The sequence below is a fragment of the Tasmannia lanceolata genome, unplaced genomic scaffold (genome assembly GCF_043159265.1).
Source record: "Tasmannia lanceolata isolate RefF3 unplaced genomic scaffold, GAP_Taslan_0.1 ptg000003l, whole genome shotgun sequence".
Taxonomy (NCBI): domain Eukaryota; kingdom Viridiplantae; phylum Streptophyta; class Magnoliopsida; order Canellales; family Winteraceae; genus Tasmannia; species Tasmannia lanceolata.
This window is the reverse complement of record NW_027518680.1, coordinates 44,025,292-44,050,483: the sequence shown is the minus strand read 5'-3', so window position 1 is coordinate 44,050,483 and position 25,192 is coordinate 44,025,292. Positions and strand designations below refer to the sequence as shown.

The following is a 25,192-nucleotide window of genomic DNA, read 5'->3' as shown; positions in this document are numbered from 1 at the left end:
TTCCTGCTTCTCAGGTTCCGCTGCCATTACCCGTTCCAGTTCCAAATTTATCACCTATGGAACAATCCAAGCCATTGAAGGTTTATTCTTGTCGAGAGTCGTCATCATTGCCCTCAGGTCCAGATGACACCTCATGCCTACCAGCTCCCCCACAACTCGCAGGACTCCCTACTTCTCCAAAGGTGAGTGTTTCTCCTGATGAGGCTTCTATTTCATCTCGTACACGCTCTCGTTCCACACATCATCCTATTTCTGACGTGGTTTCTTATACTCATCTTTCACCCAATTATAACTCCTGTTTATCATCTATATCCTCTGTCTCTGTCCCGCGCTCTGTTGTAGAGGCTATATGGCCCATCCAGGTTGGCGAGCAGCAATGGAGGCAGAGATGGGTGCTATGAAGTCAAATCATACGTGGCAATTGGTCCCTCTTCTTCCAGGGGCGCAGGTAGTAGGGTGCAAGTGGGGTGTTCACAGTCAAATACAACCCAAAAAGGACTGTAGAAAGATTGAAGGCAAGACTGGTTGCAAAGGGGTATACACAGACTTACAGCATTGATTATACAGAAACCCTTTCTCCTGTCGCTAAAATCCCTTCAGTACGAGTTTTGATATCCCTTGCAGTGGACATGTCATGGCCTCTCTATCAGCTTGATGTCAAGAATGCCTTCTTGCATGGTGATCTGCAGGAAGAGGTATACATGGAGCAACCTCCTGCGTATGTTGCTCAGAGGGAGATGAAACATGATGTCTGCAAGCTTAAAAAGGCAATATATGGTAGTCCCCTCGTGCCTAGTTCGGAAGATTTAGTGAGACAGTGATACGATTTGACATGAAACAGTGTATCGTAGACCATTCAGTGTTCAGTTCCCAGGGCAAAGGTGGTCGAATCTTCCTGATTGTTTATGTTGATGATATCATAATTACAGGGAGTGACAGTGTAGGTATATAGAGGCTGAAGGACTTTCTTCAGAAGGAATTCTACACCAAAGATCTAGGTCGTTTAAGGTACTTTCTAGGGATAGAGGTAGCACATTCACGTGGAGGGCTATCTTTATCACAAAGAAAGTAAGCACTTGGTATATTGGAGGAGACTGGTCTTCTGGGAGCAAAGCCAGCTGAGACTCCCATGGACCCAAATGTCAAACTTTCACCTGATCAGGGGGATTTACTAGAGGATCCAGGCAGAGATAGATGTTTATTTGGGAGGTTAATTTACCTTACTGTCACATGCCCAGATATAGCTTATGCAGTTGGCGTAGTTAGTCAGTATATGAGTGCACCACAGTCATCTCATTGGTCGGCAGTTAATCAAATAGTGAAATATCTGAAGAAAGCTCCTGGTAAATGACTCCTCTTCAGAAAACATAGTCAAATGAGGATTGAGGGATATTTAGATGCAGATTGGGCAGGATCTCCTGCAGACAGGAGGTCTACCAATGGTTATTGTACTTTCGTTGGAGGTAACCTAGTGTCTTGGAAAAGCAAGAAACAAGAAGTTGTATCAAGGTCAAGTGCAGAAGCTGAGTACAGAGCCATGGCCTGTACAGGTTGCGAGTTGATCTGGTTGAGGTCATTTATGTCAGAGATTGGGTTACCCTACTCTTCACCTGCGTCGCTTCACTGTGACAACAAGTCCGCCATTATAGCTATGAATCCTGTCTTTCACGAGCGGACAAAACATATAGAGGTGGATTGTCACTTTATTCGTCATCGAATTCAAGAAGGGGAGATTTGCATTGTGTTTACGAGATCAAATGATCAAATAGCGTACATGTTTACAAAACCATTGAGCAAGGCAAGGTTAAGCGATTTATGTAACAAGCTGGGAATGTATGATATACATACTCCAGCATGAGGGGGAGTGTTAAGCGTGGTTGTGTATGTGCGCCTCCACAATGGGGGGTATTTTTGTCTTTCCATTATATTTTATATAAATATATGATGTGTGCGTGAGAGAGAGAGAGAGATTAACTCTCTCTAATTAACGCACAAAGTTCTCACTCTCTCACGCACACCTATTGTCTCATCTTGCCTCTCATCTCGTCTCTCATCTCCTCTCCTTTGCTCGAGGTAGACTTGAACAGTGCCCACTACATCTATTCGATTGACAATGTTGATGAGTTAAGTTGGTTCCCCAAGCCCAAAATGTGGTTTTCAATCACATCATATTATTTTATTTTGGTACTTTCCTTTGAGACCTAGAATCCCCAATGTTTGGAATTCTCTTACCTCTCGTAGGTCCATCGCTTTCTTATGGTGCATTCTTCATGGATTCTTATTGGTGATCAACTCGTCAAGAAACATATCTACAACTCTCGAGACTTGTGTTATGTCTGTGTCCCCTAGAATCCCTCTTATTTCTTCATCCAATGCCCTTGGAATCCACAGATTCGAGGTTCCTTCTTTGGTCTTTTTAATGTGGTTTCCTGAGATGTATAACGTTTTACCTGTAAAATCCCTCTCTAGTCTTGGTGGCGTAAACATGGTAATAAGAGACATGAATACTCATGGAGGATCCTTTCCCATTAGGTTTGTAGATTATTTTAATGGGTAAAAAACTCAATTGGTAAGATAATTAACTGGATTGTAGTTGAAGTTTCTGAATGTACTTCTAGGTCGAAATGTTTTATGGTATTGTAGATGTCTAACCTTTTACCTGTAAAATCCCTCTCTAGTCTTGGTGGCGTATATGCTTACTATTAGTGGCGTTCATGAACGCCGATAAAACCCCTTTTTGGTTGTAGTGATAAAAGCTATGATTTGGCCGACACTTTGAATTTATTGCTGACACGCATGTCATGTCGCGTTCGACACGCATGTCGTGCCGTGTCCGACACAACACCCGTGTCCACACGGGTTGACGCTTCTTTAGACACTTTTAAATGTACTGCTAGAAGTGTCAGTCATTTTATATGTATGTATGTGTATGAGTGTGATACTATTTCTAAATTTTTAGAGGTTGCCATGTCAGATGCCTCGTATATGTGTCAAAAATCAGCACACAAATCCCTGTCCACAAATCATGATTATATGTACTTTCTATTATAGCCGTGTCCCTGTTTTTAACTTTTTGGAGTTTGTCGTAACCAGTGTCAAAACTACAGATGGCACGTCTAGTGAGTTTCCAATTACAATAGGACTGCACCAAGGATCGCTCTAAGCCCTTATCTTTTTACGCTAGTTATGGATGAACTTACGGAGGGTATCCAAGATGAGGTGTCGTGGTGTATGTTATTTGCATGGTTTTAAATTTCGGCCGAAACGTTTCGTTTCGACCGAAATATTTCGGTTTCGGTGGAAAACGAAACGAAATTCACAGTGAGTCGGAAAAGTACCAAACTTCACCGAAACGTTTCGGAAATTTCGGCGGAAATGTTTCGTTTCGGTAAAATTTCGGTGAAGTACAAAATTTCACCCCGAAATTTCGGAAATTTCGATGAAACGTTTCGGAAATTTCCGTTCACCAAAATTTCTGAAATCACCGAAATTTCGGTGAAATTTTTACAAGATTTCGTCCGAAATTTCGTACCGAAACCGAAACGTTTCGGTTTCGTTGATGACCGAAACCGAGATTTAAAACCTTGGTTATTTGCAGATGACATAGTATTAATTGATGAAACCAAAGCAGGAGTTAATGCTAAGTTTAGAGTTATGGATAACTACTTTGGAATCCAAAGGTTTTAGACCGAGTAGGACTAAGACAGAGTATATGGAGTGCAACTTCAGTAATGTAGGGTGGCGGGGCGAGGATGTAGTAAATATAACTGGACAGGAAGAACCTAAGAGGGATATCTTTCGCTATCTTGGTTCAATCCTACATAAGGAAGAGAGATTGAAGAGGATGTTAACCACATAATAAGAGTAGGTTGGTTGAAGTGGAAGCTTGCTTCAGGAGTTCTGTGCGACTGTAAAATACCTACCAAGTTGAAGAGAAAGTTTTATAAGACAGTTGTAAGGCCAGTCATGCTATACGGCTCAGAATGTTAGGCCACCAAAAAACAACATGTGCATAAGATGAGTGTAGTGGAGATCTGAATGCTTAGATGGATGTGCGTCCACACAAGGTTAGATAGAATTAAAAATGAAGAGATCTGTAAAAAGGTGGGGGTGGGGCACCAATTGAGGAGAAGATGAGAGAGCACCGCTTAAGTCCAGTGAGAAGAAGTGACTTGTGCCAAGTTGATGGAGTAAAAAGTGGTAGGGGCAGACCGAAAACAACTTGGGTAGAATTAGTGAGGAAAGACTTGATGGCGAGGAACATAACAGAGAAAATGACCTTGGATAGGAGAGAATGGAAGAAAATGATCCATGTAGAAGAACCCAACTAGTGTCAAGATTAGACTTGGTCAATTTGAGCCTGGTTGATTCTTTCTCCTCCTTCATGGAAATTTTCTAAAGGATTCATTAGCTGACCCCAACTAGTTTGGGACAAAGGCTTAGTTGAGTTGAGTTGTCGTGTCCGACACTCCGTGTCCGTGTCGACACGCAACACCCGTGTTCGTATCCACAAATCATAGGATAAAAGGGATTTTGCATGTCATTTGGGGGGGGGCACTTTTTTATCCTTTGCAAGCCCATGCAGGGACAATGATGTGACGGAGGCGTAAATTCAGCTCTCTAGAATGGTTTCAAGCTGGTTCCTAGGAGTAGAACCTCGAAGATAAGGATTGAAGGCAACTCCTCAGCATATTACATGGATGACGTATGAGACTACCCCTCCTTTGAGAATCAAACCCATACATAGGGAGATCTTGGACATCCTGGAATGGAGTAACTATGTTTTCCAGTCATAAGGGGGTAACACATTGGCTAATGTTGGTGTATTGTAATAGATTGATCATTTGGTGGGCTATATTGTAATTTTGTTTCTCCTTTTCTTTTTCTTTCTCTTGCATTTGTAATTTTCAGGGTTAGCCTTGGCTTGCTTGAATTTTCACATTTACTAATAATTCACTTGTTAAAAAAGGTAGATAGGCACGTTTTCATGAGGTCACAAACAAGCTAATATCTATTTTGCACATGATGTCAGAGGATCAGCTAATGTATATGTTAACAAAGGATCTGAATCGATGTCAGCTTCGTAATGTATTCCAACATGGGCTTGGATAATATCAATGCTCCAACTTAAGCGGGGTTTTAAAAGTTAAGTGAGTTTAGATTGATTTATATCCATGTTTTGGTATCATTTTGTCACTTATGTTTAATACAGTATTACGATAAGGCCATAAAATATGGCTCTTAATGGATTTTTATGTAATTAGCAGAACATTACATCTACATAAACATTGATCCTAGGGTTAATGTCACAACTCCAAAACCTCCCACGAATTCTCTATTCTCTTTCTTTTCTTCCTTCATCTCCTCTTTCTCTCTTCCACTTTCATTCTTCGATATGAATTTTTTTTTTTGAAATGGTAGAATGATTCCATTAGATAAGGGAGCGGGCCGAGGAGGACCACTCCCGAAAGTACAAGAGGTAAAACAACAATAAAAATAAAAGTTACAAAAAACCCTCGAGGGAGGAAGTCAAACCACTCCAATGCCATACGACTAACCCCACCCCTAGCCAAATAATCTGCCTCCCCATTGGCAGATCTCCGCACATGATTGAAAACAATAGCAGAGCCCGAGATTAGATCATCTATTTCATCAAAGATAGACGAAAATCTCAAAGGAGGTAACACCGCCCCCTTCAACCATCGAATCGCATTGAGTGAATCACCCTCCACAATAATGCGATCCAGGCTCTCTCTATCAAATCTTTTAATACCATGATATACCGCCTTTACCTCGGAGACATCACATACCCCAAGAGGGCCAGAATAAGACCACACTACTTCGCTGCAATCATCTCGACATAACCCGCCTACCCCTGCCGAGCCCGGATTCCCAAAACTCGACCCATCGAAGTTAATTTTGAACATCCCAATAGGAGGAGCCACGCACTGCTGAGCAATCTGAGACCTAGCCTCCCTACTAAAGCAAATTTCTCTCCACCCCTCGCATAAATCAAAGGCCGAAACAAATCGGAATGCCGAAAGACATCTCACCCACGATATAGAAAGGGCAATAATTTTCATATATAGCCAGTACGGGGATTTAGCAACCCCCTCAAAAACTCTTGAATTTCTCTCTTCCCAAATCACCCACCATGTTGCAAGCAAACAAATTCTCCACAACAATTTACCTTTCTTTCTCCACGGCACAAACTGATGCATCCAATCCGGAATAGATAATGGAAAAACCCAAGATATGCCAAACCTCAAAAGTATATAGCTCCATATCTGACGAGAAAATGAGCAATGCATGAAAAGATGACCCACAGATTCACCATCATCCAAGCGTAGGGGGCAGTGGTCCACAAGCAACATACCCCGATCCGAAGGAAGTTAATCGTTTGAATCCGATCGCGACAAACCGCCCATCCGAAGATACAAACTCTAGATGGACAATGAAATTTCCATACCTTGGCCGAGATAGAGGATACACCGCAAGGCATCAAGAATAAATAGAAAGATTTGACAGAGAAGAAGCCAGAAGATTCCGCAATCCATACTCTTTTATCCAAACCGGTCCTCTTAATATAGCACCCATCTAGAAGCTTAAAAAATTGGGATACCGACTCTAACTCCCTATCAAAGAAATTCCTCCTGAAGATCGGAGACCAAACTAAACTACCCCCATCGTGGACAAAACAATCATAAACAAAAGCCTCTTTATCGGAAGCTACATTATATAGATCCGGGAACAAAACCATAAGAGGTTCATCCTCACACCACACATCACTCCAAAATTTAATCATATCCCCCGAATAAACTCTAAACCTAACACACTTGTTAAACGCATGTGACATTTTCAAAATGCCATGCCACACGGTCAATCCTTTCTTCTTGAAGCCATTGTCAGAAACCCACGTTCCCGGCAAGCAACCATATGTGCTCCCAATGACCCTAACCCACAATTGAGATCGTTCCTCTACATAGCTCCATAGCCACTTTCCCAACAATGCATGATTAAATTCTTTTACTCTCCTAATACCTAAACCACCTATCTTAATAGGGAGGCACACCTTTTTCCAGTTTACCAAGGAAATACCCTTCTTCTCATCCTTACCTCCCCATAAAAACCTACATTGAATTTGTTCAATCCGCAAAACTACACTAACCAGGCATTTGAACAACAACAAGAAATATATGGGAATATGAGCCAACACTGCCTTGACCAACACAAGTCTTCCCCCTCTAGAAACAAGATTCCTTTTCCACGTCTCCAACCTCCTTTCAATTCTTTCAACAACAAGTTCCCACAAAGCTTTATTAGGTCTACCAACCCCCAGAGGAAGACCCAAATAGGTAGAAGGCAAATGATCTAACTGACACCCCAAAATTTTAGCCAGGTCAAGGTTAAAGAATACAACCTAGATTTGTGAAAATTGGATCTCTGACCTGTAATCAGCTCATAACATCTAAGGGAAGATTTCAAGTTCAGCACTTGATTCATTCCGGTTCGCAAAATAGGAGAGTATCATCTGCAAATTGAAGATGAGACACGTCAACTTTCTTACTTCATATTTTAAAGCCGTTGAAAAGACCCATCCCACTCCCTTTATAAATCAATCTACAAAGGGTCTCTGCCACAATGACAAACAGAAAAGGGGACAAGAGATCTCCCTGCCTAAGACCTCGTGATGACTTAAAGAAACATTTAGGAGATCCATTAATCAGAACTGAGAACCACGCAAAAGAGACAGAAGCCCTAATCCATTCTCTCCCCCTAGTTTCAAATCTCATTCTCCCAAGCAAATAATCCAAGCAATCCCATTCCACCCTATCATACGCCTTCTCCATATCCAATTTGCACAAAGTAACTCCCACTCCGAGTCTACGATAAGAATCGATGGCCTCGTTAGCTACTAATGAGCAGTCTAAAATCTGCCTATTAGTAACAAAAGCAGTTTGGCAATCAGATATAATAGATGGAAGCACGACCTTTAAGCAATCCGCTAACAATTTTGCCACCACTTCGTATAAACATCCCACCAGGCTAATAGGACGAAATTCAGTAATTTTAGAAGCATCCGCAACTTTTGGGATAAGGGCAATGAAAGTGGCCCCAGTGCCTTTGTCCAGCACCAAGCCATCGAAGAATTCGTCAAAAAATTGGAAGTGACCTTCTCATGAAAAAAGAGGAGAAATACTAACACTTGCTTAATGGAATATTAGCAGCAGCGTGGGGCATGCCTTTTTTTCCAAAATAAAAATTAGTTACATCAGAACATACAACATCAATTTCATAAATTGTGATTGAAAGTTTACATGAAAGAACATGGAATTTGCTGTTAGTTAACCAGAGAAAAGATTGATTTTCCCCATTCTAGATAATATAGAGAACTAGAAACAACACTCTCAGTAAGCCAACAAAAATGTTCAGAGATTATAAACTAACAATTCAATTACAATAGAAGACCTAGTTTGTCCAACAGGACTATAACATCATGCATAATATACATGTGTATTTGTTACAATAAGGTAAATTAGTTGCGGGAATCATCGCTCGATAGGATGTCTCCAGACTCTCCACCATGTTACCAAGTGCCTCAAGAATTAAGATACTAGAAACCATGAATGATAACCCAATTATTATTACATCATCAACCACTATAAAATTGTGGTTGTCATTCTACCACTAGGAATAACATTTCATTCAAGTATAAGAACAAGTATCAACTATTCTGCATTTGTATTGTAATGCCTTACATTCTAATACTAATATTTCTTTTTCATTTAGTGAAAAGAATATATTTCACTCATAATGAACTGACACAGTACATTTCCAGTGAGAATTTTCCAAATAACATACTGCAGGCAACTATATCTGAACTAGAAATGGAGTTTTGGATTTCAAACCTGAGCTAGTGACTTGTGAGCATCGGCATCAAGAGCTGCCACAGTAGCAACGCCCTTCAAAACACTCGCTGCTTTCTCCCATATAGGTGTTAGAGCTTGGCAATGACCGCACCAAGGTGCAAAGAATTCAACAAGTACAACTCTGTTCGAGTCCACAACCTACCACCATACCCGAATTTCCTCATATAGAAAAACAAAGAGACCATATTTGTCCTAGAATAGAAAATTATGTATCAAAATATACAGAAATTTTGCACTTTTCTAAGAGTCCCCGGTTTAGTAGTCCCTACACTAATTGAAGTGGTAGTCTTCCCCAATATCCACCATACACATACACAAATAGTGTAATAGGTAATTGCTAAAGCTAACACAGTGGATGGGCTGACATTCCACAAAAACAAAATGCTGATTGGACAATCCTATCCATCCAATCGGGGACCTCCAAACGGGTGGTTAGGATCATCCTATCAATGTGATAGATGATCAGTGCCCTATCTTACAGTAGGCTCCAATAAATTAGCAGTTCTAATAATCAAAACATAATATAGAGAAAGAATTGGGGCGGGTCGCCAACTATGGTAGTGATATGATTCAATCATCTTAGCCACTAGATTTAGTTTTGTTTTTCCCATTGTCCTATTAGACTGTTTGACATTTTTTTTTTTCCTTTATTAGTATTTTATTCCAATTTATCATAGATTACCACCCTTTCCCCTTTTCTCTCTAAATCAATTTTTGTGAAATAATTATTCAAGATCAAATAAAAACCGTATAGATTGTTGGATTTCTCTGTAAATGAAAGAACTAAAAAGAATGGGAGGAGGGGTGGATGGATCAAATCGATTACCTTGGATTTGAAGTTGGAGGGGTTTAATTGAAGAACTGGAGAGGAGGGCCCGTAGAGGGCAGAGACGTGACAGCCGAGGTGGAGGACTAAAAAGAGGATAAGAGCCAAGGAAGGGAAAGACATATTTCTGTTTCTTCTTCTTTCACAGCGAAATGAGGAGAAAAAAGTTTAGAAGGAGTAGCTTCTTCTCTGATTGTAGTTTTAACACACTCACCAAGGCAAATTTGTTGCCCTTTTTACTCTTTTTTCTTTCTTCCCACGCCTTTTTTATGAGGAAAACCGATGAGAGGAGTACACGTGTAACTACCAATCAAAGGTCTCCACGTGTACATAAAGGATTCCTCCAATTTTCTGACACGTGTATATTGTAAATGAGATTTCGTGAATCAAATTTGCTATCCAATGGTGAATATTGGTTATGGGCTGAGTTTTACTTGCTGGCCCCTTGTGGGATTTTCATTAGACATGTGGTATTTGTGTCTTTATGATCAAATAGTTTGTTGATGAACGGGTAAGATGTTACGGTGGGTGTAATTTTGTGCCTTGGCCCATTCATGGTAGACCCACAAATCAGGAAGGCACCTCTTTCTGTGGACGGCCGTGCAAGCCCGTGCGGACCAAAAATAAAGTCGGGCCAACATTATTTTGGTGATCCAAACCATTCATTTGTTGTGCCCTGATCATAGTTTGCAATAGGGCTGCACATTTAACCGCCTAAACCGATAAACCGAACCAAACCGGGCCTTTCGGTTTGGTTCGGTTCGGTTTTTAGTGGCATTGGTTCGGTCACGGTTTCGGTTTTCCATAAACCGTTTGGATCGGTTCGGTCACGGTCTTGGAAAAATTTAAACCGAACCGAACCGATGAACTGATTGTATTTTTGCCATTTTATATATATATATATATATATATCAATTTTCTTTACTTGGCACACCCAAATCTAATGTATTTAACCGGAAAGAGAAGAGACCGACCAAAATGGGTGGTTCCAAGTAAATAAAATGGGCGGAAATATAACACCAAAGACCAAAAGAATAACTTATTACATGCTGAAAACTGAAGTAAAATTTCATCAAAAATGTTTTTTCTTGTAATCCTAACAGGGCATAAAAGTAGCAACAATCCAACTCAAGGAAATCGGATAAACCGTGAACCGAACCGAACCGATCCGGTCAAGATCGGTTTGGTTCGGTTCGGTTTGACCCCCAAACGGTTCGGTTACGGTTTGGAAATTTTCCAAACCGATGGCATCGGTTCGGTTCAAGAAATCCCCCAAAACCGAACCAAACCGAACCATGTGCAGCCCTAGTTTGCAAAACGTTATTCGCCAAAAAAAGGGGATGGCAAAAATTCGAGTTTAATATGGTATTGGTTCAAAAAAACATAGTAAAAAAAACGGAAACACAAGAAAATGAGTTTAGAATTTTATCATTTACAAAATATGGTGGGGTAAAATTGGAAATTTGGCCCAAAAAAACGTGTTTAAAACGTTTGCCTCAAAAAAACGGAGTTTTATTCGTTGTGAAAGTTTTAAACGGAGTTTTAAATGGCACACCAATAAAACACGTTTTTTTTCAAAAAAACGGAATTTAAAACGGAGTTTTGCTAACTATGGCCCTGATGCAGGTGTGCCCTAGAAAATGTTCTTCATAGGAAGATCCTAACCCTCCAATTTGTTGAGGTTTAAAATGGACAGCACAATATAAAACCCACCACGAACCCAAGATTTAGGATCATCCTATGGAGAAGATTTTCTAGGCGTACAATATCCATGTCAGGGCCTAATGAATGGATGGTTTGGATCACCCAGACAATGTGGGCCCATTGTATTTTTGGGCTACACGTCCAAACCATTCGACCGTCTAAATTATCCTCTTTCTATGACATTTTATACTGTGTGCATGGGAAGTCCAATATTTTCAGAAATTACAGTGTGCCTACTTCTTAGGATGATCGAAACCGTTCATTTGATGGGCCACAAAGTACTACATGTTAGGGGTAAAATCGGCACTAACCGTTGATGAACGACACGTGGTACTTTCGAATAATTAGAAACCAACTTGCTGGTTTTAGAATGAATGATCATGAGATTTTATCATCTCCTTATAAATAGCAACGTCTCTAGTTAGGAAATCGTCCCTCAAAGAGGTAATGCGCTCTAAGGCGGTGGCTTTCCAGCTAAGGGAATTCTATTAAAAAATAACTTGCTCGTTTAGGGAAATAGAATATCTATTAAAAATAGATATAAACTTATCTCCCAGGGAAGTCGACCAATTAGGCAAGACTCCTAAAACAATAAGATTCTAATCATTGCGGACTCTTTTCTCTATAAAAAGGGACCCTTGCACTCATAATGGAACTACGTGTGACTTGATCCTCAACAAAGAGGTACATAGGCAACTTGGGAAGACCAAGTTCAGTCACATCGTCTCCCATTCACCCTCATTGGTAAGACTCCTGAACTTCATCTCCTTCCTTTCAATTTTCCTATGATACCGATTTCTAGCTTAAATATTGAAATATCATCCGGAACCATAATTCAGGGTCTATTAACATCCTTTCTGTGAGTGCAAGTTGCTTACAGGATCGACTCTATCACTGCTAGATCGTATTAAGCGAATTTTGACATCATCAGATTGGCGCCATCCGTGGGACCACCATGACAAATGAGAGATCAAAAGCCTCGAAATCTGTAACCACCAATCCACAAGGCGAAAGAGTAATGACCGGAGTCAAGCACACGCCACAATCCCCAAAAATCCTATTCCGGAGGAAGCGCCTACCAACAAAGATACAACTCCAGTCACTATGACTATGTTCAACCAACTGGCAACACAAGTTGGGAATGTTTCTCTTACTCTTTAGGAAATATTAAGACGTTTACCACCTCCTCCACCGATGGTTCAAAACGTCAGTGATCCCCCATTGATTGCGGAGGTGAGGAATCCACCTTAGAAGAAGAACAAGATGAATCGCCTTAAGGTAGAAACCCTCGCAGCAGAAGGCTGGTAAATCATCGACCTTCGGCTTCAATCACTAGCCCCAGGTCGAATCATGGGGACGGGGAAGCGAACGACCGACGGGCACCGGAATTGACCTTTAGGCCTATTCCAGCCCAGAACAACAACGTCCCCTGAAGGGCTAACAGTGCGGGAAATCCAAATCAAGGGCAACATAACCCGCAGCAAAATTTGAGAGACGGAGTTAATACCCATGACTCGGGACTCTTCGCTGAACTCCAGTGACAAGTCAAGGAGATGCAGCGTCATGTTAAGAAACCTTACGAACCGGACCTCCTGACTGAATGGGAAAACAAAATACAATCATCGTTCATAGAGGCGATAACACAGGCCCAGCTGATACCAAATTTCAACCTACCAAGACTGGACCTTTACGACGAAATGTCGGATCCATTGGAGTATCTACAAGCGTATCAGAGAGCAATGGAATTTAATGGCGCTAACGACGTGGTTATGTGCCGTGCATTTTCCTCGTACTTGAAGAGAGGGACGAACAGCTGGTACGGCCGCCTAAAACCCAATTCCATATCCTTGTTCCGTGAACTGGGTCGGGAGTTTGTTACGTATTTTTCTGACAGCCGACCACAGAAGATACCCGCCGACGCACTTTCAGGGCTGAGTTATCCCAAATCAAAGACCCTAATCAGAGATGGTTAGAGCAGCTATGAAATCCACTATCCATGACAGGGACTTCAAGGTAACCCTGAATATCGATCCCCCCGAGATCTCCAAGAGCTAATGGCGGTGGCAGACAAATATGTCAACAACGAAAAATATTTCGCCGTGGAAAGAGAGTTAGAACTTGCCAAAGCTCCGGAAAAGCGCAAAGAAGAGACTCAGTCCAATAATGGCCAGGCTAAACCCCCTCGATCCGACAATCAACAGTCGCAATCTAACAACTGACTTCCTTCGCAACAGTTTGAAAGGTATAATTACACTCCTCTGAACACATCTATCACGAACATCCTTTACGAAATCCGAGGAAAGGAAGCTCTCCAATGGCCAAAATAGATGAAAGGCACTGGTTGGAAACGTAACACTAGCAAATATTGCCATTATCACGGCGACCATGGCCATACAACAGATGAGTGCTATAATCTAAAAAATGAGATTAAAACGTTGGTAGAGGTTGGGCGCGTTGATATTTACTTGTTGAACCCGAGGAATATCGGACCTTCCCAGAAATTAGAGGTTCAAAAGACACTCGGCCCTTCTAATCCGATCCCATCGACCATCGGAGCTGACCAAACCAGACATGTCTCCGAAGTTCGACAATCCCTGGACGTAAGGATCGATGCCCAACTCAGGATTGCAGGGAGCATCGATGCAATCACTAGAGGTTTAGCCTCGGGAGGACCAACGATTTTCGGGCAAAAGGCTTATGCTGCCCAAATACATGCGGTAGAAGCCCCAACAAAGAAGTTACGGTCGGGATCGATCGAAAATGAGGAACATATAGTCTTTTCTGAAAAAGACTACGACAAAGTTCACCTCCCCCATGATGATGCGGTCATCATTCGCCTCATTATCGCCAATTTTAACGTAAGTAAAGTGCTGATAAACACCGGTAGCTCTGCAATATTTTACATTACGATGCTTTTAAGGAGATGCACCTTGGGATGGACAAACTTGCATTAGTTGAATGGTCGATTTATGGATTTTCTGGCGGATCGATCCATATCGAGGGCAGGATAGACCTCCTTGTAACGTTCGGTACCTAACTCTGCCAGAAAACTATTATGCAAACTTTCTTGGTGGTCAAAGTCCCCTCCACCTATAATGCTATCATAGGGCGTCCAGCTCTGAATAAGCTTGAAGCGATTGTCTCTACACCCCACCTCAAAATCAAATTTCCGACGAAAGCAGGAGTCGGAGAGGTAAAAGGGGACCAAGAAAGAGCCAGAAATTGCTACGCTGATTACGCTAAGGTAGTGAAAAAGGCCAAGGAATCCCTCCAAATAGCCGGTACCGATCCACGCTCAGACAATCATCTGACACGTGGAGAACCAGTAGAAGAACTAACTCAAGTGCCATTATTTGGGGAGGATGATGAACACACGGTCCAGATCGGCTCACTCCTCACTGGTAAGACCCGCACCAACCTGGTCAATTTTTTGAAAGCTAATGTGGATGTTTTTGCATGGTTTGCTTTAGATATGCCAGGTATCCTGACGGACGTTGTCGTCCATCGGCTAAGTGTCGACCCCTCTCATAGACCCGTTAAACAAAAGAAACAGAATTTTGCCCCTGAGCGACAAAAAGCCATAAAAGAGGAAGTCGATAAACTCCTACAAGCCGGGTTCATCCAAAAAATATATTACCCAGAATGGCTCGCCAATGTAGTAATGGTCAAAAAAGCGAGCGGGAAGTGGCGGATATGTGTGGACTTTACTGACCTAAATAAAGCCTGTCCAAAAGACCACTACCCCCTTCCCCGAATCGATATGTTGATAGATGCTACATCCGGCCATGAGATACTCAACTTCATGGATGCTTTCTCTGGATATAACCAGATACGCATGTACTCCCCCGATATCCCCAAAACGCCCTTTGTCACAGAACAAGGACTATTTTGTTATAAGGTCATGCCCTTTGGCCTTAATAATGCTGGAGCCAAGTATCAACGGTTGGTGAATAATATTTTCGCCTCACAAATCGGTAGGAACATGGGGCTATACGTAGATGACATGCTTGTTAAAAGCTTAAAAATTACCAACCATGTTACTGACATTCAGGAAGCTTTCACGGTATTAGAGAAATATCAGAAGAAGCTCAACCCCTCAAAATGTGCCTTTGGGGTAACCTCCGGCAAGTTCCTCGGATTCATGGTAAGTCAACGAGGTATAGAGGCTAATCCTGAGAAGATACAAGCCATCCTCGATATGACACCTCCAAAGACTGTGAACAAGGTACAACGACTCGCTGGAAGGATAGCGGCTCTGAGCCGATTCATGTCCAAATCCGCCGAGAAATGTCTCCCTTTCTTCAAGATACTAAGAAACATGAAAGATTTCCAGTGGATGAGTGAATGCCAAGAAGCATTCGAAAGACTTAAGTAATATCTTCAATCTCCTCCGGTACTGATGAAACCGTTACCGAATGAAGAGTTATACCTCTATCTAGTGGTAAGCCCCTTAGCTATTAGTGACGTACTTGTCAAGCAAGAGCAACAGACGGAGCACCCGATATATTACGTCAGCCGAGTACTACACGATGCTGAAACAAGATATCAGAACATCGAGAAGTTTGCATTTACGGTGGTCGTTGCCGCCAGAAAATTACGCCCATACTTTCAAGCCCACACAATAGTTGTTCTCACCGACCAACCATTGTGCAAAATCCTTCAGAAGCCTGATACTTTGGGACGATTAATCAACTGGGCGGTAGAACTAGGCGAATTTGACATACAAGTACGACCTCACCCCGCAATTAAGTCGCAAGTACTTGCTGACTTTGTTGTTGAATGCACGGCTCCGACCGAAGACTTGGGGAGAAGGAGGAGATAAAAGAGGAACAACAGGAAAAACAATATCCATGGATGTTGTTTGTCGACGGATCAACTAATGCAGGCAGAAGCGGGGCAGGACTAGTCTTGGCCGAACCTGACAAATTTCTAATAGAATATGCTTTGAAACTCGACTTCGATGCTTCCAACAATGAAGCAGAGTACAAAGCACTTCTTGCCAGACTATCGCTGGCGCTCGAGCTGGAAGCCGACAGATTGAAAGCCCATAGTGACTCTCAACTCATCGTCGGGCACATTAATGGACTTTACGAAGCAAAGGACCGAAGAATGCTCAAATATTTGGAGAAGGTAAGAGAGAAAGTCTCCCTTTTCAAAGAATTCGAAATTGTACAAATTTCGAGAACCCTTAATGCAAGAGCCGATGCTCTATCCAGAATGGCCTCCCCCGAAACCACTAGCTGGGGAAACGCATATATTGAGGTCCTCTCTCGCCCCAGTATCGAGAGGGAAGAAGTTACGCATATTGATCACGAACCTAGCTGGATGGATCCCATAGTGCAATATCTTAAAGACGGTACCTTGCCTGAGGACCAAAAGGAAGCACGGAGAATTACTGCCAAATCTGCCCTTTACGTCCTAAAAGGCGAAGTACTCTATAAGCAATCATTCTCTTGGCCACTACTAAAGTGTCTTCGACCTACAGATGCCAACCAAGCAATGGCTGAAGTACACGAAGGCATATGCCGGGATCACTCGGGGGCCAAGGTACTAGCTCACAAGATCCTTCGCCGAGGATTCTTTTGGCCGACCATATTGGAAGACAAGAAGTGTGAACAGTGCCAAACATTTTCGTAAGTACCATGCCAGCCAGCAATCCAATACTCTCATATCTTTAGCCCAATCCCCTTTGCGATGTAGGGAATGGATCTATTGGGCTCCTCGGCCCCTTTCCACCATCAGTCGGCGGACATACGATGTTATATGTCCCGATAGACTATTTCACCAAATGGGTAGAAGCCAAGGCGGTAAAAAAGGCCACCTCTAAGGCAAAAAAATCCTTTTTTCTACCACGACATCGTATGCAGCTATGGGATACCAATGGTGTTGTTTACTGACAATGGGCCCCAATTCGCTAGCGAACAATTCAGGGATTTCTACGAAAGGCTCAGGATCGAACAGAGGTTCACCTCGGTGGGACCCCAGGCGAACGGACAAGTTGAGGTCACCAATCAGATTCTCCTCCAAAGTTTTAAAAAGAGAGTCAAATGCCAAAAATACTTGGGCATCGGAATTACCGAATGTCCCATGGGCCTACCAAACAACTCCACCCACCACGACGGGTGAGTCTCCCTTTAATTTAGTGTTCAGTGTCGAGGCAATCATTCCAGTTGAGATAGCCATCCCCTCTCTAAGGGTCGAAGGCTACAATGAACGACTGAATGATGAACTCATGAGAAGCAGTTTGGACCTCGTAGAAGAGACCAGGGAGAAAGCTCGGATCAGGGTTGCCGCATACCAGCAAAGGGTCGCTCGGTACTACAACCATTGGATGAAAGAAAGAGCTCTCAAGGAAGGAGATCTGGTACTCCGTCGGGCAGAGGTCTCAGACCCAAGGAATGCCGAAAAACTCGCCCTCTCATGGGAAGGGCCTTTCAGAGTTATAAGGATTCTACGCCCAGGGGCCTACAAAATAGAGAATCTAGATGGAACACTGATCCCCGGGACATAGCATATGCGGAACTTAAGAAAATTCTATGAGTAAGTCTAGCTAGTTGTTCTTTGTTTGCATTTGTTATTTTTGTTTCATTTTTCTTTTTCAAATGCAGGAATAAGTAGAGACAATTCTTTTGAAAGGATGTAATAAGGAATTTAGCTTAATGAAATAAAGTTTAAAGTTTGTTTCAAAAGTGTTCCTATTATGTTTCTATGTGTGAAATATGTTTCTATACATGCTTGAAAAAACGAATAATTTTAGTCCCCACCAATCGTGTAGGCAAACTGATTGAACAAGGTAAAACGCTTGTCCAAACCTTAAAATGGGTAGAGACAAAGCTCATATATTCCTATGTTTAAGAAATTAAAAATATAAATTATATGGTTAACCTCATAAGGTTAACACCCACCAACCGAGGAAAGAAGCCGGTCGAGTAGGGGGAGGCACTCATCCGACCCAAGACAGGAGGATCCGATGCCCTGATCTACCGATCAACCAGATGATGTAGGAGCGCGACCGAGGTTGATCATCCCGGATACCACCAAAAAAATCATTGGATAATGAGTTCCCTCCTTATAAGGAAGGGCGGGTCAGTCGACTTCGAATTGATCAATCGAAGAAAGACGACCGACGTGCAAAGCACAAAGGGAATACCCCTAAATTATTGCCTTTACAAAGGAACGATAGAGCGTATCCCTAATTAATATGAGGAAAAAGGGAACATTACCGAACGTCCGACCCATTCCTCACAGAGGGAACAGGACCGAACATTCGAGCCATTCCTCATAAAGGGAACACGACCAAACATCCGACCCATCCTTTTACTTGGGTTCCCCCTTTTTATTTTTAAATAAGAATGAGAGAGGAAATAACCAGCGTAATATAAAAGAAAACCCTGCCCCTCACAAAGGAAAGGCAAAAGGTTCATAAAATTAAAAAGCACGAATCACATTCCCCCCCCCCCCCATAGAGGTGAGGAATAGAACTCGTGAATACTATTTACATAAAGAAAGAGGTACTTATAATTGCCAGTCTAACGGTGCCGATTAAGGCACGGCTCTACCAAGTATACGCCACATCATGAAGGCAAATATTACAGACCAACAAAACAAATAAGTTTTTTGCACTTCAAGTGCATCCAAAAAGAACTTATAAAATTGATGAAAAGGAGGACCTAAGAATCTGGATCAGTCACGAGCGGAGGATCGATGTCAACACCACCAGAGGAAGGGGCGGTAAAGCGGTCGACGGGGAAATCCGGTATAATTTCCAGGACTTGCCTCCTACACTCGGCGAACCCCTTCACTTCAAAATTGAGAGCGTGGAAGGCCAACTCAAAGCCATATTCTTCACTTTCTTTGAACTTGGCCACGCCTTGTGCCTTGACTACTGCCCGATCCTGGACCAAATCATTGAGAGCCTCCTTCGACTCTTCAAGTTTCTTTTTAGCCCCTTCGAGATCCCGGCGAAGAGTACTAATGACCTCTTTGTCGGCTTTCTCCTTCTTCTCTAGCTCTGCAACCTTATCTTTTAAAGAACTGTTCTTTCCCTCCAGAGTGTTAATCACATCCTTAAGCTTTAGGTTATCAACTAGAGTGTCCATGATACGGTTGGAAGCCTAGCGCCGAGATCACTGGCCTGACAAAAAGACACGAGGATGTAAGTCTATATAGCCCGAGAAGGAAAAGGGAGGAAAAGATCCAATACCGACATACCGTCTTTTGCGCATGAAGCAGGGAACGATTCAAGGCTCCATAACTCAACTATCTCAGTTCCTCCCTATCTCGAGGAAGAAGGCTGGCCAAACACATTTCCACCCCTAACCGTTGATTATGGATAGCCGAGTCCTTGTCCCCGACCCTCTATGAAGGACTAAAGGGGTCACCTTGGATCCGTGCATCCTCTTCTAATATCTCAACACGGTGAAAGAGAAGTTGTGTTTGCTTACTCCCATCAACAGTGAAGACATGAGGAAGGTCGCTAGAGGCTCCACCAGTCGGTGTCTCGGGGGTGGTCTCCTTGAGCTTCTTCCCAGGGTCAGACCTCTCACCCCCAGAAGGTTCTCTTGACTTCCCAAAAAAAGTCTTTAAGGGTGGGGAAATATCAGATTGGTTCCCCCCCATATTTGGCTCTCCGTGCCCTTCCCAAAGCCGCTACCGATATAACTGGAGTCGGTTGTGAGGGTACCTCGGGCTTCTTAGGAGCTTTATCTTTCTCGGGAACTTTACTTTTTTCAGGAACCCCGGTTTTCGTAGGAGCCTCGGTACCTTCAGAGTCCCCAACCTGTCCGGAAGACATTCCTGCATGAAGGAATAAAAAGATTAATGACCTCCTGTTATATAGTTACAACCGATCAAACAAATGCAAGAAAACAGGAATTACCTCTGGAAATGGCCTCGGCTTCCTCATCAACCTCCTCGCTGGGGGGCATCCTTTGGAGCAAACCGTACTCTATGAGCTTTCCTTCGGTCTTGAACTCCCGGGTGTCTATTTTGAACACCGATGAAATAACTTTGAAAATGTGGTCCCCCATCTCTCCCAAGGTCGGCAGAACATCCATTCTATCGGCACAGGGCTTCCTCCAATCAAAGGGAAACTTCCATCCAGCAGAAGCCGGTGATTTTACGAAAAAGAAATCATTCTTCCATCTTTTGATTGAAGAAGGGGTCTTTGCACCGACCATGATTCTCTGACGATGCGTAAGATTTAGCCAACCTCCGTCATCCATTAGTTTAAAACAACTACGAAAAATGTTCACAGACACCCCCGCATTTAAGATCTTACTCTTGGCCAAGTAGGCCAACATATTTCTCCAACTATTTGGAAATAGCTGAGAGGGTGCAACTCCATAGAACTCCAGTAATAAGGCAAGAAGGCCCACCATCAGGAATCGGAGCCCGCCCCTAAAAGCCTCAACATAGAAGGCCGTCTCACCTTCCCGTGTACTTACACGGGCTCGCTCTTCGGGACTCGGTAGACAAATAAAATAATCATTCGGAATTTGGTACTCCCTCCTAAGGTCGAAGAGATCCTTGGGAATAAGGGTACAAATCTGTGTGGTAACTACCTTAGGCCTAATGGGTTCCCCTGTTTCACCCATGGCGACAAAAAAGTCCGCCGACTCCTGTGTGAGAGCCGTGGCCTGCTCGTCGAGAGTCTCCCTCGTCATCATATGAGGGGGGATGCTGCCAGGGTGAGTGACACTAATGGTTACTTCTGAGTCTATTTTAGCCTTCTTGGACTTCCTGGGTGGTCTCTCCTTCTTGTTCGGACGTTTCTTCTCAGAAATGCTAGCAACTGGGAGAGATTCATAGGCACTATCCTCATCTCTAACCTCTTCTGTGAAATGGGTCCTAGGAAGAGATTTTGAGTTCTCCATACGGCCCACACTCCCAGAAGGGTTTTGCGAGTTGGTAGCTTCAGACATGTCTAAGAACAGAAATGAAAAAGTAAGAGGAAGTACTTACTGATTCTTGAATGGATGATGGTATCAGATAAACCTTCCAAAGCAAGAAAAATCCTATTAGCCTTTAGCGCCACCCTTGAAGCGAAATCGACAGATAAAAAAAGGCTCTCAGTAAAAAGTAAAAAGGGGAAATTACTTATGGAGAAGTTAAAGTCACTAGGCGGGAAAAGCCGAAGTTACCATTTAAAAGAAGACACGTGTCGCGTCCCTAGGCGATGACGCTTCACATCTCCCATCATTGCGCCGAAAAAGATGGTGGTTACAATTATGAGTAAAAGCGCCGTTTCCCAAGGCAACAACAGCAAAAAAAGGGGGCGTACGTGACTCGATACCGACTTTACACTCCTACAGATCGGGTCCTATTAAGGACGAAGAAATAAAGACGGTTATCTCCGAGTGTGTTTGGCGCATCGGTGACGAACCACCCTCAGATGAGTATCGATCCATGCGTCTTCCCATATTCCTACCAACTAGCCAACATGCGAGTAACAGGGTCAAGGTGTGATAAATCGAGTAAACCCGTGACTCAGCAAATAAGCATCCTAACTAGTGCGGGCAGGTTGCAGAATAAAATAGAAACTTCATAAGTAGTGGATACAAGTAAAGTGAGGCTTCTATTGATCTATTAAAATGATTACATGTGGAGGGCTTTGAGGCCAAAATCATAAAAACAAAAAGACAAAACAAAAAGAGACTATGACCAGCAAAATATTGGTGAAGACGCTCGAACTCCCGCACCACCGCCAAAAAGAAGCTGCCCCCGGACTCTAAGGAAAGGGAAAAGAACAATGATTTGCATCCCCGATAGCGAGGTCAGGATCCGAGGGAATCGAGGGAAGTCACTCGGTAAGGTTCACCTTGGGAGAAACTTCTGAGGGACCACACCCCCGGACAGACTCGCAAGGTGAGCACATAAGGTCACATTCTCTTCTTCCAAGAGAACCGTCTTCATCTCCAGATCACATAGCTCCTCCGCCAGTTTAACAAATTGGGCAGCGAACTCCAGGCTCCGATCCTTGGCACGCCTCGCTGAGCGTCGATAGTTGCGGGCGAATAGCCAGAGCCCCTTCAAGTTGTACATCCTGCAAGCTTCATTTGATGGAGTGGGAGAGAGAGAGGAGCAATCTTCTCAGGCCTCTTTTTGGGCGCCGACGGAGGGAGAGCGGGGGGGCATGCTGACTTCTTCAATTACTTCTTCTTTCATTTTCTCCTTTCCCAAGGAGGCTTTTTTTGTTCTTTTCGCCACCGGTTCCACTTGCGGCTCCAGTGGAGGCGAAGGACACCCTCTGCTTCTGGCATGGCATCAACGTCTACTATCTGGGCCTCGAATAGCCCTGGGGTTGAGAGATCTAAGTCTTGGGCCATGGAGTTTGCTGAAGAAGGTAGAAGGAGATGAAAGTAAGAAAGAAAAGAGAAACAAATCACTGTCAAAAGGATTTTGCAAATAAAATCTAAAGGAAAAACCCCTATAAATAGAGTTTGGAAGGAGGCGAAAAGGCAATTAAGCGTCCTTTGGGTTTTTCCCGCCTCCTTGCCATGTGGCAAAACTCCATTTACCCCACAAGTGACGACCATTATGAGGGAGTCCCTTCCCATCACGTCATTATGAATAGAGCCATCATTTCGACTATCGAAGATGATTCGACAGTTCTCCATTATATGCAACAAGGAATGAGGAAATTAAATGGCCCACATTTGGGAATCTTGGCTTCATGAAACCAACTGAGTATTGCTAAGGTCGGAACGTTTACCACGGAAAATAGCCCATAGGATCATCGGTACCGAATAAATCCTAAACAAGTCTCTAAACTACTTCCTCGACCCAAAGATGGCTCAAGGAAGTAGGGGGCAATATGTTGGGGGTAAAATATGCACTAACCATTGATAAACGACATGTGGCACTTCCGAATAATTAGAAACCAACTTGTTGGTTTTAGAAGGAATGATCACGGGATTTTATCATCTCCTTATAAATAGCAACGTCTCTAGTTAGGAAACCGTCCCTCAAAGAGGTAATGCGCTCTAAGGCGGTGGCTTTCCAACTAATGGAATTCTATTAAAAAATAACTTGTTCGGTTAGGGAAATAAGATATCTATTAAAAATAGATATAAACTTATCTCCCGGGGAAGTCGACCAATTAGGTAAGACTCCTAAAACAGTAAGATTCTAATCATTGCAGACTATTTTTTCTATAAAAAAAGGACCCTTGCACTCATAATGGAACTACGTGTGACTTGATCATCAACAAAGAGGTACGTAGGCAACTTGGGAAGACCAAGTTCAGTCACATCCTTTCCCATTCACCCTCGTTGGTAAGACTTCTGAACTTCATCTCCTTCCTTTCAATTTTCATGTGATACAGATTTCTAGGTTAAATATTGAAATATCATCCAGAACCATAATTCCAGATCTATTAACATCCTTTCTGTGAGTACAAGTTGCTTACGGGATCGACTCTATCACTGCTAGATCGTATTAAGCAAATTTCGGCATCATCACTACCCTTAATGTTTGATCCAACAGCAACAACTTAAAAAGTGAACTGCTGTTGGATCAAATATCAAGGCCGGTACCGTCCGCTTGGAACTTGCGGTCCGGCACCATAAAATAATCGCATGATCCTAACCCTCTGGCCCCACTGTACTTTTGGAAAAAATATTGATCTTCACGCCCGGACATCATATAAAATCTCCTCTTTCTACTATCTAGTTCTCAGTAGACATGAAGAGAGAAAAAAAAAGTAAAAATGGGTAAAATCAGGTTTTTTCTGACAAAAGCGGTTGAAATCGTGTTCAATTGGCACGGTGATGTTATTGCTTTCGGAATATTTAATTTACTTAAATTAGTATTCTAGTTATCCTCATACTAGTTGGAATAGAGATAGTTTCAGTAGAGTAATTGATACCTATGAATATAAGTCATGTGGAGTATGTACAGATAATCTTTCATTCAAAAACTTATTTACTTGTTTCCTTGTGGATTCAAGGTTTTTATTTTATTTCCCTGTGGATCCAAGGGTTTTAATCAAAGGAGACAGTGTGCTTCTTCAGCGGGTTGAAGACGATGATCTTTGCCTTCTTGGAATATAATGATAATTATTTTGTGTCTAACTTATGTCGACTAACATGGTAGCAAAAACACAGCTTTGGATTTTTTGTCTCTATCGAGCGGATTTAGGTGAAAAGTCTCTCTCTCTCTCTCTCTCTCTCTCTTAACCCTGATATATCCCTCCATGGAAGACAACTACCCTACATGGAAATTTGCAAACCATTCGTTTGCTTGTTGGAAAGAGCCATGACACGAGGGAGTCTCTATTGAGAAAATCTGTTGGGAAAATCCAATCTAATCATGCATAAATAAACGAAAAAATAAAAATAAGCACATGCACAAGATGAACACCAAATTTTATGTGCTTCGGCCAATATGCTTACCGCCACGACTGACAACACGATCTTTCACTATGACAAAACAATATACAAGGATTACAATAGAATTAACCCGTAAACTAAAACTCTTTCCTTGTAGTCTCAACCAAGACCTTACACAAGAGAACCGTGAGAAAACATAAAGGGATAAACCTGAGAGAAAAGTCGAGATAACTCTCACACTCTCTTTCTCTCTCTCTCTCTCTCCCTCTTTTGCCTCCTCTTTGTAGCCGCCACACAAAAAGCCTCCCACACTACGAGAAAACTGTCTCTTGCCGATATATATATATATATATATATATATATATATATATATATATATATGAGGAAAGTGTCTCTAGTCT

The 25,192-nt window shown here is 42.5% G+C and overlaps 4 protein-coding genes across 4 annotated transcripts in view; 3 read left to right on the top strand and 1 right to left on the bottom strand.

Annotated features, from left to right (window-relative positions):
• The window catches only part of LOC143854796 (protein disulfide isomerase-like 2-3), a 67,161-nt gene extending 57,160 nt beyond the window's left edge, over positions 1–10,001 (bottom strand). Inside the window, exons 1-2 of the mRNA XM_077364908.1 lie at positions 9,757–10,001; positions 8,910–9,068 (exon numbers count right to left, since the gene is read on the bottom strand). Coding sequence (XP_077221023.1) covers positions 8,910–9,068; positions 9,757–9,879 — 282 coding nt within the window. The 5' untranslated portion in view covers positions 9,880–10,001. The remainder of the gene's footprint in view (positions 1–8,909; positions 9,069–9,756) is intronic.
• A 3,786-nt stretch (positions 10,002–13,787) lies between these two features.
• LOC143869807 (uncharacterized) lies at positions 13,788–14,414 on the top strand. The gene has a single exon (XM_077376365.1). It carries the CDS (start codon positions 13,788–13,790, stop codon positions 14,412–14,414), a length of 627 nt encoding a protein of 208 aa, XP_077232480.1.
• A 1,825-nt stretch (positions 14,415–16,239) lies between these two features.
• Positions 16,240–17,097, top strand: LOC143869806 (uncharacterized). The gene has a single exon (XM_077376364.1). It carries the CDS (start codon positions 16,240–16,242, stop codon positions 17,095–17,097), a length of 858 nt encoding a protein of 285 aa, XP_077232479.1.
• A 262-nt stretch (positions 17,098–17,359) lies between these two features.
• On the top strand, positions 17,360–17,971 carry LOC143869805 (uncharacterized). The gene has a single exon (XM_077376362.1). It carries the CDS (start codon positions 17,360–17,362, stop codon positions 17,969–17,971), a length of 612 nt encoding a protein of 203 aa, XP_077232477.1.
• The last annotated feature ends 7,221 nt before the right edge of the window (positions 17,972–25,192 follow it).

What these genes read in the sequence shown, in the direction of transcription:
- LOC143869807 (XM_077376365.1), top strand. Translation starts at nt 13,788, where the DNA reads ATGAAAGGCACTGGTTGGAAACGTAACACTAGCAAATATTGCCATTAT.
- LOC143869806 (XM_077376364.1), top strand. Translation starts at nt 16,240, where the DNA reads ATGCACGGCTCCGACCGAAGACTTGGGGAGAAGGAGGAGATAAAAGAG.
- LOC143869805 (XM_077376362.1), top strand. Translation starts at nt 17,360, where the DNA reads ATGGGCCCCAATTCGCTAGCGAACAATTCAGGGATTTCTACGAAAGGC.